At 39.0% G+C, this 19336-nt stretch overlaps 1 protein-coding gene across 8 annotated transcripts in view; it reads right to left on the bottom strand.

Moving 5' to 3' along the window:
• The window catches only part of LOC129698193 (mitogen-activated protein kinase kinase kinase kinase 4), a 270553-nt gene that overhangs the window by 37245 nt on the left and 213972 nt on the right, over window positions 1-19336 (bottom strand). For 5 of the 8 annotated variants that reach the window (XM_055637147.1, XM_055637146.1, XM_055637152.1 and 2 more), the window contains 6 exons: window positions 16616-16702; window positions 12635-12814; window positions 8665-8826; window positions 6890-6996; window positions 5731-5882; window positions 1280-1374 (listed from right to left, as the gene is read on the bottom strand). In XM_055637147.1, coding sequence (XP_055493122.1) covers window positions 1280-1374; window positions 5731-5882; window positions 6890-6996; window positions 8665-8826; window positions 12635-12814; window positions 16616-16702 — 783 coding nt within the window. The remainder of the gene's footprint in view (window positions 1-1279; window positions 1375-5730; window positions 5883-6889; window positions 6997-8664; window positions 8827-12634; window positions 12815-16615; window positions 16703-19336) is intronic. The other 3 variants (XM_055637154.1, XM_055637148.1, XM_055637153.1) reach the window with 1 other exon arrangement.

Consider the following 19336-nt stretch of genomic DNA (forward strand, 5'->3'; position numbering starts at 1 on the left):
AGAATCGCTCAAAAGATGCCTGAAGATTATGAAAACAAAATTATTGCATTTCATAGCTACGTAATCAATGCAAGAAAAGAGACCGACTACGAACTGGGACAAATTGGAAACATGGATGAGGTGCCGTTAACGTTTGATGTGGTATCAAATAGGACAGTGGATATCAAAGGCTCCATATCCATAACTATAAAGACGTCTGGACACAGCAAAATCCGCTACACTGCAGTGCTATCATGTTGTGCGGATGGGATTAAATTACCACCACTACTTATTTTTAAGAGGAAAACCATACCAAAAGACAAAATTCCACCTGGGATTGTTATCCTCGTCCATCCAAAGGGATGGATGGCTGGGGATGGAACAAAGTTATGGTTGGATAAGGTCTGGTCACGGCATCCCAGTGGCCTTCTTAAAAAAACATCCCTACTTGTGTGGGACCAGTTTCGCGCCCACCTAACTACGGCTACTAAAGAAAGGCTAAAGAGAGTGAGGTCGAAAATTGTAGTGATCCCCGGTGGATTAACTTGCCAACTTCAGCCTTTCGACTTCAACAAACCCTTTAAATTGTTTATGAAAAAGGAATTGAATCAGTGGATGAGGAGGAAAGACCATGATCTAACTAAAAACAGGTAGTTTGAAAAGGCCATCCATTGCTCAGGTGTGCGAGTGGGAATTAAAATCGTGGAACCGTGTTAAGACTGAAATTGTCGTCAAAGCTTTTAAAAAACGTGGCATCTGTAACGTGTTAGATGGCTCAGAAGATGACATTCTATTTGATGATAGTGATATTTCGAACAGCAGTGATGACCCTGATGAATTATTATGCTTTGAAGATTCGGGTGACAATAGTGAATTTTTCGGATTTGGAGATTAGAATGTTTTTCGTTTTTGTAATCTTTGTTTCGTGCACAATTAAATGTTATTTTATTCCAAACGCTGTTATTTTTAAATTACCGCACTGGTTTATACATTATCTTTGTTTTGCATTGCGTACCGTGTATAAACAATACGCAATGCAAAACAATATGCAATGCAAATGGCCGCCATCACACCGAATGGAAATGACCGCCACCATGGCAAATGTTTGTTTTTATTTATTTTTCAATATTTAGCAACACAAAATAGGGTGCGCCTTCGACACAGGTGCGTCTTCATCGCCGGGAAACACGGCAGTAAATTTGCATTTATACTCCAAAGAAAACATGCACCAGAAACCAAACACAAAAAATAAAAAGCGCTGTTGAAACCACTAAAAGCAATTAAGTTTTATGGAACTTACAGCTGGTCGGCTTGGCCCTAAATCTTTTTTATCTTCTTGCTTTCTATTCACATTTTCATGACGTTGAGATGGTGAACCCTCAGATTTTGATGAAGCTGTGAAAAAAAAAATTAAATCAAAAGCCTAAGCATTGAAAAACAAAATATCAGACGTCAAATCCCACATAAGAACCATGTAAATTTCAAGTGGCAAAGGCGCAACTTTTTTTGAAGAAAATAAGGCTATTTACCAATTGATGGCTGATAGGGATTATGTAAGGAGAAAGAAAGGACAAGGTAGTCCATGGAAGTGTGCAATATGAAACTGAATGTGAGATGAGGATACAGGAACTCATAATGGTAATTGTGCAACAGTAAATAAAGATAAATTAGGGAAAAGTTTAAGAAAAAAAATAATGGCTCATCATCGAATTTCACAAAACATTTACAGAAAGATACTTGAATCAGCTGCATAGGAATTCATAAATATGACCTAGCTGCCAAATATTCTGGGGCATTCGAACAAAAAACAAAGTGCTGGAAGAACTCAGAAGGTCAAGCAACATTTCTGGAGGAAGTCGGCAGACATTGTTATGGGTTGGAATCCATCTTCCGTCCAAAGCTTAATATGTCCATTTTCCTCCACAGATACTGTCTGACCTGCTGAATCCCTTCAGCAATTTGATTTTTTTTTTTTACTCAAGATTCCAGTATCTAATCTCTTATGTTTCTTTTCTAGGGTATGATGCAATGGAAATACAATATAGAGGAGTGGCAAAAAGTGAGAACATGACTGATAGTAAAGGAAGACATTAGAACAGCATTTGGAAAAAAAAAGAGCCTGGCTCAAAAGATCAGTTCTGGTGAAGATACAGAATATTGGGCACAACAATTGAGAGAAATCAAGAAATAATGGAAACTTGTGACAAAGGTAATGAAATAATAATGGGTGAGTTTTGACTGCATAAAGAGTTGACAAATCAAAATTGAAAAGATAAGTTGAAGGACAACTACATGAAATACAGCAGAATTAGATTCCTAGAACAATACATTGTGGGCCAAAAGGAAAGCAAAAATTTGGATCTGATTATATGTAATGAAACAGGAATCATCTCACAATAAGATATTCTCTGAGATATTTTCTGGTGATCATAACATGATGAATTTCACATTTAGTTTGGTTAATAAACTCAAATAAAAGCAATGACATTGGTAGGTGGATTAAATGGTGCCAATATGATTTTTATGAAAGTGGAACACTATTTAACAAATTTGAGTTATTTGAAGATCCAAACAACATGACAGATAAACTGTATTTGGATTTCCACAAGGCATTTGCAAGTGCAAAGGGATTTGGGAGTGCTGGTGCTGGATTCCCAAAAAGTTAATTTGCAAATCGTATTGGTAGTAAAGAAGGCAAATGCAATGCTTGCATTTATTTTGAGAGGGCTGCAATGCAAAAACAGGAATGTAATGCCGTGGCTTCATAAAGCACTGGTCAGACCGTATTTGGATTAGTGTAACCAGTTTTGGGCCCCATATCTGAGGAAGGATGTGCTGGCGTTGGAGAGGGTCCAGAGGAGACTTACGAGAATTAACCAAGGGATGTTTGGTTAACATATGATGAGCGTTTGATGGCACTGGGCCTGTACTCGCTAGAGTTTAAAAGGATGAGGAGGGACCTCAGTGAAACTCACAGAACAGTGAAAGGCCTGGACAGAGTGGATGTGGAGAGATTATTTCCACCGGTGGGAGAGTCTAGGACCAGAGACCATAGCTCGGAATAAAAGGACGTACCTTTAGAAAGGAAATGAGGAGGAATTTCTTTGGTCAGAGGGTGGTGAATCTGTGGAATTCATTGCTACAGAAGGCTGTGGAGACCATCAATAGATATTTTTAGATTCTTCATTAGTATGGGTATCAGGGGTTATGAGGAGAAGGCAGGAGAATTGTGTTGAGAGGGAAAAAAAGCTCAATCGTGATTGAATGGCGGAGTAGACTTGATGCTCCTACATCTTACAAAACTATGAACATTTGGTACCGTGCCACATAAAAGACTACTGCACAGGGCCTGAGGGATGGGGTAACATTTAATGTATGGAAGATTGAACAACCATCAGAAAACAAAGGGTATGTTTGAAAAGATTATATTGAAATAAGCTATAACATGGCTTTGCTCAGGGATTATCAATTGTACTATTTTATTTATTACTGTAGAGAAGCTGGTTATTCAGCCCATCTAGTCTATGCAGCTCCAGATACAGCATTCCCATCAGTTCCAAGACCTTTTCTACTTTCGTTGTAGCCTTACATTTATTTTATTCTGTCTCACACCCATTAATTTCCCTTTGTTATTCTATTACACACAATGCTGAAGTAATCTTTTGCATATGTGGGAAACAGGAGCATCCAAAGAAAATCTATGTGGTCATGGGGAGATGCACAAACTTCAGAATGAAATTTCATACTTTCACATTTTCACATGTGCCGTCATATCATATGGCACATGATGTGATGGCACAAAATTGGCAATATAAACAGGAAAAGCTAATTGTCCACTTTGACAGGAAATACAGAAAAGCAGAGTATGATTTGATATGTAAGCCTACTAAATGTTGGAATACAGATGTCCTCATTTAGGGAACACATTGTTGGCATGCAGGTCAAGTAATTAAAAGAACAATTGTAATGTATTTTATTGCAAGGGAATGATGGAATAGAAAAGCTTCATTACAATGGGGCTGGACTTGGGAGCCTAGATCTGGGTTACTATAAACAATCTTGCTCTCTCCATTTCAAGAACCACTTCCTTTGGAGGCAGTGCAGCAAAGGTATAGTTGAAAGATTCTTGAGGATGAAGGACATATCTTGTGAAAACCTGTTCAGAATGGTTCCATAATCTCTGAAGTTATTTACGATTCAGAGGTGCACTGATTAAAACATTTAAGAATCCAAACTTGGCTGATGGAGGAAGTGTCTGATGAGGGGATCCAAATGAGGAATGTAGTCCCAGGGTAATAATGAGAGGAGGAGAATATATATATTTTTTTAAATAGGAGGGTTACAGATCTTTAAAATCCTCCAGACTAGAACATCGTGGATGCTGATCCATGAACTAGATTCAAATCTGGACAAATTTTTGGACTAAAGATGAATCAAGATATTTGTGGGATAGAACAGCAAAATATAGTTGGGGCAAAAAAAATTAAATCAATCACACAAACTTGCTGAATAACAGAGGAGGCTGGAGGGGCTGTATGGCCTAAGTCCGTTTCTTATGAAATCATACTTACAATACATTGAATGTGTGCATTTGTTAATTTGAATCTGAACATGAATGTGATCTTGAGGTGGAAATGCAGTCAGTGACAAAACAATGGCACTCACCACCGATGTCAAACAAAGCTGCCCACAAAGGTCTAGCAATCTCTGTGATATGAACTATCCCTTTTCCAGCATTGGCTGCCTTCGGGCATAAGTTCTAGGGGATCCCTAGTGTCCCGAAACATTATCCTCAAGTTGGGCACTGAAGGATTCTCAGATAGTAAAACAGCAAGGAGGAAAAACAAAAGAGCACATTTTTTACTAACATGTTAATGAACATAAAATGAAGATTACAAATATATACTAGATGAAGCTAGCATCGAAAAGAGCAAACATTTAAAAAATAGAATTTGAATGTTATTTTGAAGTTTACATTGAACAAATACAAGCCCCAAACAAAATTTCTTTTTTTTTTAAGTCCAAGAGTTTGTTAAGAAATAATGACAGCTTAATAACCAATTGAAAGCCTGTACCTCGTGACAAACTGCACCATTTACAGATATATACAGTGATATTAAATTTATAAATTTTCTCAAGATCCTGTCAGATCATTGATTTTGGAAGTCAATGCAGGTCAAGATTGTAAAATTGCACATTCCACAGAGCAGGGGTATCACCGATGACAACTTCTGGATTTACATGTTTACAAGTCCACATATGTACTTGACATTTCACTGCCAGCTGCACAACATAACAGAAGCAAACTCCAAAGATTTTGTCTTCATTTCAACCAAATTTGGCCCAACATGTACTACTTCAGCTTGGATTGATTTTTGGTTATTGCAGGACTTGTATCCAACAATGTCAGAGTTAATCTTTAATACAATACAATAAGATGGAATGGCAATTCTCATGGACATTACAGATGATGTTTTAAAATAATTAATTTTCTTTGCAATATTAAATTTGAATGGTACAAGGCTGATAAACATTTAACTACAGACAATTATTTAAACAATCTTATTTTAAACGATAAAGTAAAATAAAGCTTTTTTTGATTTATATGAACAAAATCAACCACCTTAAATTTGTGTATGTTTCAGATATTTTTGGCTTTTTTCAAACCAAAATGGTTTCTGAGGAAAATTGTTTATCAGGAAGGCAATAAGCAATGCAGTGAATAATATAATTGATAGAGTGAAATCTCACATCGTAGCCTGTAACGTTCACCAGATCCAGTTTGGGAGCCGGGATGAGATCCTGGCTGTGAGCCGGAGTTACTGGAGCCCGAGGAGCTGCCACTGCCTGGTCTTGGCACGAGTTTCTCTACCCTCTCCCACAACAGTCTGGGCTCTATGTTGCTGCAGAAAGGGAAAGCAGATAAATATGGAAATATTGCTCTTTGCAACTTCTGTGTGCAAAATCAATGCACATAAATTAAATAAAATTAATCTGAACTGTAGAATTTCATCTTATTAGCACGTTGGAGTGTATAGAAAAAGAAGAATTTTGTGTTTAATCAAAATATTGAAAGAACTTTTATTTTGATAAAAGTTCAATATTGACTAACATTTAATACAGGCTAATGTTAAATTTAATACATAAGCAAACCAGCTGCACCAATTACATATATAAATTAATCATATCCAGAGCAGCATTTCCCTAATTGATGGAACAAAAGTTTCAATTCTGAAATGCAAAATATCTCCCTAACCTTCCTTACTATGCAGATCTCATTATAAACAAGGATGCTAAAATGCACAGTTATTAACATTGTTTCAAATTTCCTTTCACTTTTTAGTTTTCCAATATTGCCAATTATTTCTCCTTTACTTGTGCGAGTCTGGTTGTAAATTGCGTGCAGTTTTAAACTAGTGCCTCGTCATAAGTAAATTCTGTTACCCATTATATCCCAGCAGAGGGCAAAAAGACTTGGTGAAGACAGAAGTTTGACATTAATTTTGAATTCACTTTTACTTCATGTACTAAATTTGTTAAGTCCTACTGAAATAAATAACAGGATATTGTCGATTTATTGTAAAGCAAATCAAACGTGTTAATGCAATCATATCTCTTTGAAAAGCATATTTATGCCTTAATATGCTGATATTATACCCATTTCGTCAAACTTGAGTATCTCTGTGTCTTGAAGTGAGCATTCCGTGATTTATTGCCAGAATTAACAAACCTTGTCCCCATCCAGCTGTCACTGATTAAATATGTGTAACAGTACAAATCCATCTTTTTTTCGAAAAATGTCATGTAAGTGGGGTCTCAGTACCTTGAAGACTGCCTACATGCATTATGTACAGTTTATGCATAAGATCACATTTAATAAGTGAATCATCATATATCTCAAAATCCAAACCTTGTGGAAGTTTTTGGACCACTCTGGCCACTTGACTGACTATTGGCTTGCAATGGAGAATCCCGACGAGACAACACAGGGGATCGAGGCGTTGGTCTCACTGGAACCTTGAATAGAAAAACAGCATGTTACTCATGTCGGAAAAATAACAATGGTAAATCAAATAAATAACATCACATAAATTTAATATGAAATCCAGTCAAAAACTGATATTAAAGTTTAACAAGGCTGTCAATGTTAGAGAAGATGGGGAAATTGGAAGGAGGGATGTGGCAAATTAAAAAAAAGAGAATTGATTAAATATAGTTAAAATATTAAAAATATTGGTTATTTAAAGTTAACATATAGATATTTAAATAAACTTTTTACACACTGCAGCCTAAACAGAAGACAATATGTAGAACACAGATGTTTCATTAGCAACAAACGTCATTTTTAAATTATGCAAATTACTGTTCGTGCCTTAATTGTTTTGATACCAAAATTAAAACACAATTTTATATTGTCCATTATCAATGCTTGATTAAACACTCAACCTTTTTGAACGAGATATGACAGAAACCATCCCAAACTCTCATTGAGGTTTTTAAATCAAATCAAAATTTAGTAGCAATTTATTTTGAGCATTGCTGGTTCTGTTATAGTGGAAGATAGACAGTAACAAATAACTTTGTCTGCATAATGTGTTGCGATGCCCAGGAGGTCAGACTATACGAATAGAATAAGAAAAACTAATGATGTGCAGAAATTGCCAGCTCTAATACAGACAAAAAGAAAGAGCAATTGTTTCTAACTTTACCACCTCATTACTTCTATTATCACATCTAACCTAATGTTTTGCAGCCATGTAAAAATGTTAATCTCTTGCGTGCCTTCTTTGCAGCACACCAGCACCCAGTCCACAGGAGAGACTCTGAAGTTCTAGTCATTAGCCACAAGGGACATACCAGGTGAAAATGCTATAACCCATGGGATCCAAGTCAAGGTGGCAAACAGGATCCAAATGTGGTTTGAGAATGGGAGAGAGTGATGATGGAGAGTTGTTTTTGTGATTGGAAATAAAGTGATTGTTTTGGCATATACATTATGATCAATAAATTTGTAGATGACAAAAAAAGTGCTGCTGAAAGTGAGGAGGATAGTCTTGGGTTACATAATGATACTGATCATCTGGTAAATTACGTGATGCTGTGCGAGATCAAATTTAATATTGGCAAGTACAAGATTATTCATATCTAATAAGGATGGGACCTTCGAGAATATTAAGGAACAGAGACACCTTGGTGTACAATTCCACAGATCCTCAAAGATGTCAGCAATCCTAAATAAGGTAACGGAGGCATTTTCTATACTGGCTTTCATTAGGATATTTTTGAAAAATATTTTAACTTAAACTTCACTTGAAGCGGCAATTTTCTTCTGCTTACACAATTAGAAATGACGTTCACACAAATATCATATGTACAATCTGCACTTTGGATGGGGCAAAGGGAAAATTATTAATTCACAGTACAATTTGACTTTCTATACTTAAAACTCTACCATAAATACCAAAAGCATTTTGAATTTATTAATGGTTGGAAAGTACACTAAGAAAGCTTGAAAATTGAGATTATAAATTCAAAATTGCATCATATTTTTGACCCATGGTGATTTTCAGAAAATGTCTAAGAAATTACAGTTTCTGTCCACTGTCCAATGCAGAGGCTAAACTGTTAACTGGGAGCAAACGTAGTTAGATCAACAGGGGCACCGTATATGCTGTAAAACTATACCTGTGACTCCATGGGCCGGTGTAATGCAACGGGATTAGATTCAAAACTTCCGTTTGAAAATGATTCTGATCTTGAAGGCACTGGGGGTTCCAAAATTTTGCTATTCTGTTTTGATTGTGCTTGAGGTGAGCCTTGGTTATTCTTCTTAAATCTTTCATCAACCTACATGCAAGATTAAAGTTAGGTTCATAACTTGCTACATATACAATTCTATCAAATCGGAATGCAACCATTAAAATAATTGAACATGCACAGAATTTCAATGAAATCGCTGCAAGTACATCGACTAAATTCCTGAGTCACAATGAGCTGCCAAATCCCTGGTATAATTTGAGTGAAGTGACCTGAACAGAGGAAATAATGGGAGCACTGCAATCAATTATTCTATAGTGCTGGATTACAAAGGAAAACTCACGTTCAGCATCCTGTGCTAAAACTGAAAGCATGAACATTATACAAGGACAGGAATGAGCTTGGCGAAGATGCCCTCCACATGCAAAAAGCCCACAGCTGTGACTTCAGTCTCTCAAAATATAGTTGATTTCTTCTGGTATGTTAGCATTCATAGCAAAATGATTTGAGTATAAGAGCAGGGAGGTTCTACTGCAGTTGTACAGGGTCTTGGTGAGACCACACCTGGAGTATTGCGTACAGTTTTGGTCTCCTAATCTGAGGAAGGACATTCTTGCCATAGAGGGAGTACATAGAAAGTTCACCAGACTGATTCCTGGGATGTCAGGACTTTCATATGAAGAAAGACTGGATAGACTCGACTTGTACTCACTAGAATTTAGAAGATTGAGGGGGGATCTTATAGAAACTTACAAAATTCTTGAGGGGTTGGACAGGCTAGATGCAGGAAGATTGTTTCTGATGTTGGGGAAGTCCAGAACAAGGGGTCACAGTTTAAGGATAAAGGGGAAATCTTTTAGGACTGAGATGAGAAAAACATTTTTTACACAGAGAATGGTGAATCTCTGGAATTGTCTGCCACAGAATGTAGTTGAGGCCAGTTCATTGGCTATATTTAAGAGGGAGTTAGATGTGGCCCTTGTGGCTAAAGGGATCAGGGGGTATGGAGAGAAAGTAGGTACAGGATACTGAGTTGGATGATCAGCCGTGATCATATTAAATGGCGGTGCAGGCTCGAAGGGCCGAATGGCCTACTCCTGCACCTATTTTCTATGTTTATGCCCTCTGATGCAAGGTGGAACAAGATGAGGAGAAAGGAACACTTAAGTAAATCAGGCATTGCTTCATGGAAAGGCTTCCTGAACCTGAGACTTGTAGACCCTATGAAATTAACCTGCCAACAATTAGCGACTAGTATCAAGGTTAGGAAATATTTATTCCATCTGACAACAATCCGGCTGATACCAGATTCACACGGCAGACCTAGTGGAGTGACAGATGCACTTTCATGAAAGGGAACAATCGACAAGTTGTCTTTTTGTAACAATTCATTAACTCTTGTGCTAACTATTGTGCACACTGCCAGATCTTTGGATAAAGAATTGTATCATTCAACCAATAATTCTGACTCTACAATCTCTAGATAGGTCTCATTTGGAGAACACGCCACTATAGTATGGGTACAGCAACTGAAAGTAACTTTTGGTGGAACTTGGCATTTTATACATAAAATACATGGCCTCTGCTCCAACAAAATAAAATTATAGATTTCATCACCTCCTTCAAAGACTCCAACAAGAGTCTTCTAGGCGAAGTAAACCAATGCCAGTAACATCCAGAAAAATACTAGAAACCACTAACAAAGCATGGAAGCTACTGTGCAGTACACTTTATTTGTGAAAAGTAGCAAGCTAAAGGAAGAATGACACCGGGCAGCAGACGCACTGGAATGTACTGCCTGAGAGCGGTTGAAGCTGGTTTGTTGGACTGCAGTTAAAAAAACTTAAGGATGAACATGGACATAAAGGACTATAGGGTTGGTTGATGGTTAATAAGGAAGGATGCCCACTGGTAGGCATGGACAAGTTGGGTATAATGTCCTGATTCAATGCTGCACATTTCTATCAATAGAGCAAAGATCTGTACCTCTAACGCCGACCAGAAATTCAACAGTGAATGAAGAACATTCTCTTAATCTCTACATAGAGGTTCCAAAAACATCCCTCCCAAAGGTGTTGCCCATCCTCCTAATGGATAAATCAGACCAATTCATAACGAGTTGGTCTCCATTTGTCGTCTTTTTGGAATCATATGGTGCAACACTATTGTAAAAGCTAACTGTTTCAGGACTGGACGAGGGATGGTCAAGATTAAATAAACAATGATCTCCTTACTTCTTTTCTTTATGTCTTATTCTTTTTTTCCTATTTTCTTTTCTTCAACTTTCTTCATTCATTCGTCTTTTTTCTTTCTCTTCACACACTATATATCTCACGTCTTTCTATCCTTTACTATCTAATTTATTTTTCTTATTCTTATCTTTCTTTATTATAACATAATATGTACATAAAATGTATTATGAAAATATATATTAGGCACTTTGGTGCCATATGATTGTACTTACTTCTAATAAAATAAAATATTTAAAAAAAAAGAAATACTGCACCCAAAAGTTATGCATCAACCTTGCCTCAGTGGGTTTAGTATTGGTACAAACCTGGCATTCGACTGACAATGAGGAAGATTACTTGCGTAGTTCCTGACTACAAAAAAAAGTTAACTCAACCATTAACTACTCTTACAATTGAAGCGACTGGAAGAAATAAATAGTTACACCTGAATTAGATAGGTAGGAAGGAAGGAAAATAAGCTGTGAAGGTGACAGAAGGAAGCAGCACAGAGCCATAACGAGTAGATATGAAAACTAAAGAATGAATGTGGGGAAGTGTAAACAGTTCCATCTCAGCAGAAAAAGTAAAAAGTATTTAAATGGTGAGAGGCTGCAATTAGATCCCTCCAAATCCGAGAGGGATCTAGATGCCCTTGTGGATGATTTGCAAAAGGAGAGGATTCAGGTACAAGAAATAATTAGGAAAGCTAACAGAATAGAGTCATAGAGTGATACAGTGTGGAAACAGTTCCTTCGGCCCAATGTGCCTACACCGACCAAAATGACCCAGCTACACTAGTCCCACATGCCTGCGCTTGGTCCATATCCCTCCAAACTTGTTCTGTCCATGTACCTGTCTAACTGTTTCTTAAATGTTGGGATAGTCCCAGCCTCAACTACCTCCTCTGGCAGCTTGTTCCATTCACCCTCCACCCTTTGTGTGAAAAGGTTACCCCTCAGATTCCTATTAAATATTTTCCCCTTCACCTTGAACCTATGTCCTCTGGTCCTCGATTCCCCTACTCTGCCCAAGAGATTGTGTGCATCCATCCAATCTATTCCTCTCATGATTTTATACACCTCTATAAGATCACCCCTCGGCCTTCTGCGCTCCAAGCAATAGAGACCCAGCCTACTCAACCTTTCCCTATAGCTCACACCCTCTCGTACTGGCAACATCCTCGTAAATCTTCTCTGAACCTTTCAAACTTAACAATAATTTTCCTATAACATGGTGCCTAGAACTGAACATAATACTCTAAATTTGGTCATCAACGTCTTATACAACTGCTACATAACCTTGCAACTTCTATACGCAGATAACATCTGTTGGATTGGACAGTACAGATGTCCTTATTTAAGGACAGATATTAAAGAACATCAGTGATCGATACCTGGATTGGGCAGATTGACTTACGAGGAAAGATTGGATAGGCTGGATTTGTATCTGCTGGAATTTCGAAATGTGATGCTGGGTGGGAGCAGGTTCTTGTTTATGCATTCAACTGCTCAGTGTGGTCTCTGAGCTGTACAGTGTCGAATTCAGGTAGTAAATAATGATTTAAAACTAAATATCTCTTACCAATTGCAAAGCATAGGTTGATAGTTTTAACTTCCTTTGCTGCAGACTACTTTTTAAACAAACGTCAAGTGAAAATTATCTCTTACCTCCCTACTCCTATCTGTTGCTTCAAAATGAGGCTTAGATTCAAGAGCATGGTAGGGTTTAATCCTTTCCTGCTGTCTGTGGTCATGTTGGAGCAACAGAAGGTAAGCTTGCTCTTGCTGTAACTGGCGCTGCAATCTCTCAGCTTGTCGCTGTTCCTCCATCTCCCGCCATTTGTATTCCTTTAAGAAAAGGACATATTATTTAAAAGGCAGCAGGTATATCAACAAGTTTACATACTTCACCAAACAGACATGCAAGTATTTCTAGATGCAGAAATACCCGCACAGGCAATTTATGTATTTCAAAAAGTCAAAAACTTGAAGCAGAATTTACAAATACTGCTAATTCACAGGCCGTTGTGCAAATGTGCTGTTGATTCACAGAAAATATTTGAATGAGAGGTGCCAGCATTCAACCTTGAAATATCGTACCATCAGTCATACATGCATCAGGAAATTCACATCCAATTAATATGCACACATTTCCTGCTGAGGAGAAACTCAGAGCACTCATCAGTGACTAAACACATTGCCAACCATGAAAATGTGCCTCGCTACTAATAGAGTAGATGACATTCATATGAGAGGTTCACATTCAATATTATTTTATATCAATTTGGTCTAGAATTGGTAACATTACAAGAAAACTGATTTTGATTACCAAAAACAAGATGAGAAAACCATTTGTGCTAAACATATGCAAATGTATATTTAGTTTGTCATGTTAAAAAATATTAAACTTACTCCTTGTCAATTAAAAAAATGACCCTAACATAATTTTTATTTACTTCCAATTATTTTGCCATTTTGCAAACCCATAATTTGGTCAAATATGTGGCACACATTAGGAAATGCAACTATGTCAATGAATGGTATTAGATCATGTCCAGATTAATTATACTCTGACCTAAAATTATCAGATTTATATTAGAAAGCAAAGAAATGACAATATTTTGCATCATCTAACAATCGTAGAATCATACAATATGGTAGCAGGTCCTTCAACCTAATGAGTCCATGTTAACCATCAATTGGCCGTTTATACTAATCCAATATTTATTCTCCATATACTGCCATTAACATTTACACACTAAAGACAATTTAAAGTGGCCAAAAAGCCACAATTTCCGGGCAAGGGAGAACAAGGGGAAAGGGTAACTAATTGCATTACCCTTAAAAGTAACAATTAAAAGTTTGTAGCTTTTAATGATTTTAATTTCTACAGAAAGGACTTTATTTAAGGGATTTCATTTAATTCATAGACTATACACAATATCTGTGCCGAACATGATGCCAAGTTAATCTTCTTTGCCTGCATGCGATCCATATTCCTCCATTCCCTGCATATCTATGTGCTTAACCAAAAGCCTCTTAAACACCACTGTCATATCTGTTCCCCCCCCACCATCCTGAGGAGCACATTCCAAACACCCATTGCTCTGTGTAAAAATAGTAAATTGCCCCGCACATCTGCTTTAAACTCTCCTCGTCTATTTATTTGGAGCATTTACAAAGACAGGGGTTGGTGAGGTATAGTCAGTGTGATATTGTACTGGGAGATCCTGCCTCACATATTTCACTTGGGTAGTTTTTGAAGTAACCACACAGGTTGATGAGGGCAGTGCATGGACATGGTTAGTAAGGCCTTTGATGCGACTCAGCATGGTAGTCCCCTCTGGAAGGTTAGTGCCATGGGGTTCAGGGAGAGCTGGTAAACTGGATACAGAATTGGCTCAATGGTAAGAAACAGGGTTCTGGTGGAAGTTTTTTTGTTTGTACTAGAGGTCTATGACTAGCAGTTTGTCTCTGGGATTGGTGGAGGGCCCCATTGCTGTTTGTCATCTATATCAACAAATTGGATGAGTGTCGTCGTGATTTGTAAATTTGCAGATTATACTAAAATAGGTGGTATCATAGATAGTGAAGATGATTTTCAGGAATTACAGCAGGATCTTCATCAGTTGGTCAAAGAATGGAAAATGGAGTTTAATTCACATAAGTGCAGAGTGTTCCGTTTTGGCTCATCAAACTAGGGTAGAAACTTCACAGTGGAAGTTGGGCACAGGGAAGTGTTGTGGAGCAGAGTGATCGAGGAGTATAAGTATGCAGTCCCCTAAAGGTGGCGTCACAGGTAGATGGAGTGGTAAAGAAGGCTTTTGACCATGCTGACCTTGATCATTCAGGGAATTGAGTATGGAAGTTGGGACGTTCTGCTACAGTTGGATCAAGTAATATCATGTTCAGTTTTGGTCACCCTGCTATAGGGAGAAGGTCATAAAGCTGGAAAAAGCGCAGAGATGATATGAGAATGTTTCCGGGACTCTAGGGTTTGAGCTATGGGCAGGTTAAGGCTTTATTCCTTGGAGTGCAGGAGGCTGAGCTGCAGTCTCAGATAGGTGTATAAAACTATGAGGGGGATAGAGTGAAAGCATTGAGTGTTGTTTCCATGTAGGGGAAGTAGGGAAAATCAATATCTAGAAAACAGGTTTATGGTGAAAGGGGAAGGATTTAGTAGGAACTTGATACGCAACCTTTTTGCACAGGGTGGTGGGTATATGGAACGAGCTGCCATGGAAGTGGCGGCGCTGCCTGTCAGCTGCGGCTCGCCTGCAGTCCGTCTGTTTTTTCTTTTTTGGTGTTGTTTTCTTTTGTCTGTTTTAGTTTAGTTTAGTTTATTAGGTTGTGTAAGGGTGGGGGGGTGGGGAGAAAAACATGGTTTTAGTCTCTTCCTTCGGGGGGATGCGACTTTTTCTTGTCGTGTCCCCCGTCTCTGTCTCCGTCTGCGCTGAGGCCTAATGGCGGAGCTGGCGTCCTCGGGGCTGTGGCGGCGTTCCGTCGTTCCTGGCGGCAGCCCCGACTTGGAGCTGTGGCGGCGGCGGCTGGCGTTCTGCGGCGAGACGGCCCGACTTGGAGCTGTGGCGGCGGAGCTGGCGGCCTCGGGGCTGGCCCGATTCCGGAGGCGGTGCGGCTTCGGGGCTGTGGCGGCGGGCCCCGACTTCCTGGAGTGGACGACGTCGTCGGGAGTTCGCAGATCACTGGTTGGTGACCTATTTTCCGGAGCTCCCGCAGTAACAGCTTCGTCCGCTGGACTGAAGGGCGGCAGCTTCGATCACCCTGGGCCGCGGAGTTTGAACTAGCCCGTTTGCGGAGCTGGATTCAGCCGCGGGACTGACTTGCTTGCCCTCGCACGGTGGGATCACATCATTGGAGGCCTGGATCGCCTCAGCGTAGAGGGAGAACATGGAGGGAAGAGACAAAACTTTAAGACTTTTGCCTTCCATCACAGTGAGGACGTGCCTGGTGAACTCACTGTGGTGGATGTTAAATTTGCGTTTATTGTATGTTTTTGTTCTTTTTATTATATGTATGACTGCAAGCACGAAATTTCGTTCAGACCAAAAGATCTGTATGACAATAAAGGTAATTCTGATTCTTCTGATTCTCAGTTGAAGCAGGTACAATTACAAGCTTTAAAAGACATTAGGACAGGTACATTGATAAAAAAGGTTTAAAAGAATATGGGCCAGGCGCTGGCAAATGAGACAAGCTTGGATGGGGCATGATGAATGGAAAGACAAGTTGGGCAGAATGGAATGTTTCCATGCTGTATAAAAGTGACTGACCTTAAAGCTCTGCTCTCTGGACTTTAACATTTCTACCTTGAGAAAAATGTTCTGACTGTCTACCATATCTTGGCCTTGTAATTTTATACCATTCGATTAGCTCTGCTCATTCTCTAGCACTCCAAATAGTGCCTCCATTTTATTGTAAAAAGCATATCAGCATTAAATATATGACTAAAGTTCCTAACACAATTCAGGGACAAACTTGTGCTGTTAAACATTCTCTCATCTTGTCAGACTGCTATATTAAACTCGATGTACAAATCCTCTTGTTAATGTACAAACAATGCAGCTACTAAACCAAGATTGCACACAGGCTGTCAACTATATCAGTAATACAATGGACTGAACAAGTTACCAATAGCATGGCCTGCTCTTGGAGCAATTGCTGCTGCAGAATCTCCAAATGACGTTGCTCCTCTTCCAGCTGACGTCTGATATATTCCTGTTGCAAAATTACACAGCAAATTTTGAGCAATGTACCAGGTTTAAGCTAGAGAGAAAGTAGATACACTTCATTTCTCTTGGAACTATACAAAAATTTAAAACCAGGCTTCAGAGACCTAATACCAGAGACTAATAGCCAAACTAGGCAAATGATCTCCTTTGTGACTTGGCAGATTGGATTCAAAATTAGCCTGTGCATAAATAAAAGGGTAGTGGTGGAGGGCTGTTTCTCTGAATGGAGATCTGTGACCAGTGCTGATATGAGCTAGTCGGATATAGATAAGGGTGCAGCGGGGGTAGTACAGTGGCGCAGCAGTAGAGTTACCGCCTTAAAGTGCCAGAGACCTGGGTACGATCATGACTAAAGGTGGTGTCTGTACATAGTTTGTATGTTCTCTCTGGATTTTCTCTGGATGATCCGGTTTTCCCCCATGCTCTAAAGACGTACAGGTTAATTGGCTTCTGTAAATTGTTCCTGGTGTGTATGATAGTGTACGCTGTATCTCTAAAGTCTAAGATATGAGCAGGGAAATGGGAAAAGGAGTTTAATCTGGGCTACTTTCTACCCCTATCTATCTCGCTTTAATAGTTTATTGGCCCCACCTGCTTCAAGGAAACCTCCATCATTTTAGTTCCCAAGGCAAATAACGTAACTTGTCGGAATGACTACTACCTAACATCAACCATAATGTAGTACTTTGAAAGATTGGTAATAGCTCACATCTGTGCCAATGTTCTGGACAATCTAGATCTCTTCTTTTTGCATACAGGAAGAATAGGTTTGTGGAGGACACCATTTCCCTTGTATTATTCAGCTCTGGGTCAGCTTGATACAATATCATTATAAATATCATATTGTGATAGCACCCTCTCCCTTGGATGGTGCTCAGATTCATTTAACTAGCTGACAGGCCAAGAGAGGCCCATTACCAGCATCATTGATAACAGCTGGGTCCAATCAGCTGATATTGGTTGGCCACTTGAACCTTGCCAGCTACACCCTAGTAAACACAAGCATTGTAGCCAGAGGGTAGAAGGAAGGAGACAAAGTGGGGGGCATCTCCCTGCTAGCTGTGTTCCCCTTTCACAGATTCAAGGAAGACTGAGCCACTGGGATAAATCTGAGACCACCACCATGTGGTCAAGACTGAGTTTCTGATAAGAAACCCTAAATACCCAGCCCCTCTACTGAGGCTAAGACTGACTGACCAGGGCAAGTCTGATATGCCAGAACCTCTTCCTGCCCACAGATGAGGGTTAGCGCCCACACACTCACAGAGGCAAAGACTGGCCGCCAGGATAATCCAAAGGCTGCCAGTGTCGCCTCTTCAAGCCCAAACCAGCAGCCAGAAAGTAACCCGAGGCTGCCAGCGCCTCCTCTCGAGGCAAGGGTGAATGAACTGTGGAAAGAAGCCCAAGATGTCATGCCTCCTCCTTTGAAGATCAGGACTATGCTACCGTGACAAGCCCAAGATCACCAGCATCATCGCACATGCACTCTGACCACAAGGGACAATGCCCCATGTGATCCTAGACTTTACGACTGTAAATAAAATATCATGCGAGTATATATATATATATATACACACACACACATTTTATATATATATATATATATATATATATATATAAAAAATTCATTATGTTACCATAATGTGGATATGTTGGCTAACATAGAACAATATAGCCCGTTCCTCTGCTGTAATGCTCCATGTTCTATTTACTTCCTTTTGTCAAAATGGTGTGTTTCCCTTTCCTATTGAACGCATTTAATATATTGCCAGCCTCTTCCTTCTTCTGCACCACTAAAATGTTAACGCCATAAGCACGAATTGACGGTCAAGAAATTAACCAGCTTAAGTGCAAAATTATTCCAATTCCACTATGAAATCATTGAAGCTCAAACAATTTTGCAGTGAGACATGACTAATTAGAAAGCGGCAAATGCTAATTTGAGTAAGCGGTTTCAGTTCTTGTGAGAATACCTATGTGCTGCACAATCCAAATAACATTGAATTAATTATAATCATTTTGATCAGATTAGCTTTTAGGTGAAAAATGCAGGCAAGATAATACTGACACCACTCAGAGGCTTTTGTTTAAACTACTTTTTAATGTCTGAAATATATTTGTGTTAAGAAAAGATCAAGCAGTTCTGACAGTGGTGCCTGGGAATATAAATCTGTGAACAGTGGTAAATCACAGCTTGCTTTAGAACATCCCGCAGGGCCCACTGTCCAGTGTTTACCAAACGTGAATTCTGGAGAGGAAAGTACTTTGCTGATGTAAGACGCAAGGTTAAAGAATCAAGTAGGCACAGCAGGACAGGGCATACGGTGCAGTTATAAAATGTTGATGTCGCCCAAAATTATTCAGATCTGTGACAAATTCTGGTTCAGGAACAGAAATGCAGCTCAAAGAAAGTCAAGAAATTAACATGTCAATAATATCATAGCATTAAATGCGTGGCTCAAAGATTGGTGCAAGAAAAATTAGATTCAAATCATGGGACATTAGTTTCAGTACTGGAGGAAAAAGTTGTTCCATTGGTTGGGACTTAACTTGAATGAAGGTTTGCAAGAATGATTCGAGGAATGAGTGAGTTAGCATATGATGAGTGCTTGACAGCACT

The sequence above is a fragment of the Leucoraja erinacea genome, chromosome 6 (genome assembly GCF_028641065.1).
Source record: "Leucoraja erinacea ecotype New England chromosome 6, Leri_hhj_1, whole genome shotgun sequence".
Classification (NCBI taxonomy): Eukaryota; Metazoa; Chordata; class Chondrichthyes; order Rajiformes; family Rajidae; genus Leucoraja; species Leucoraja erinaceus.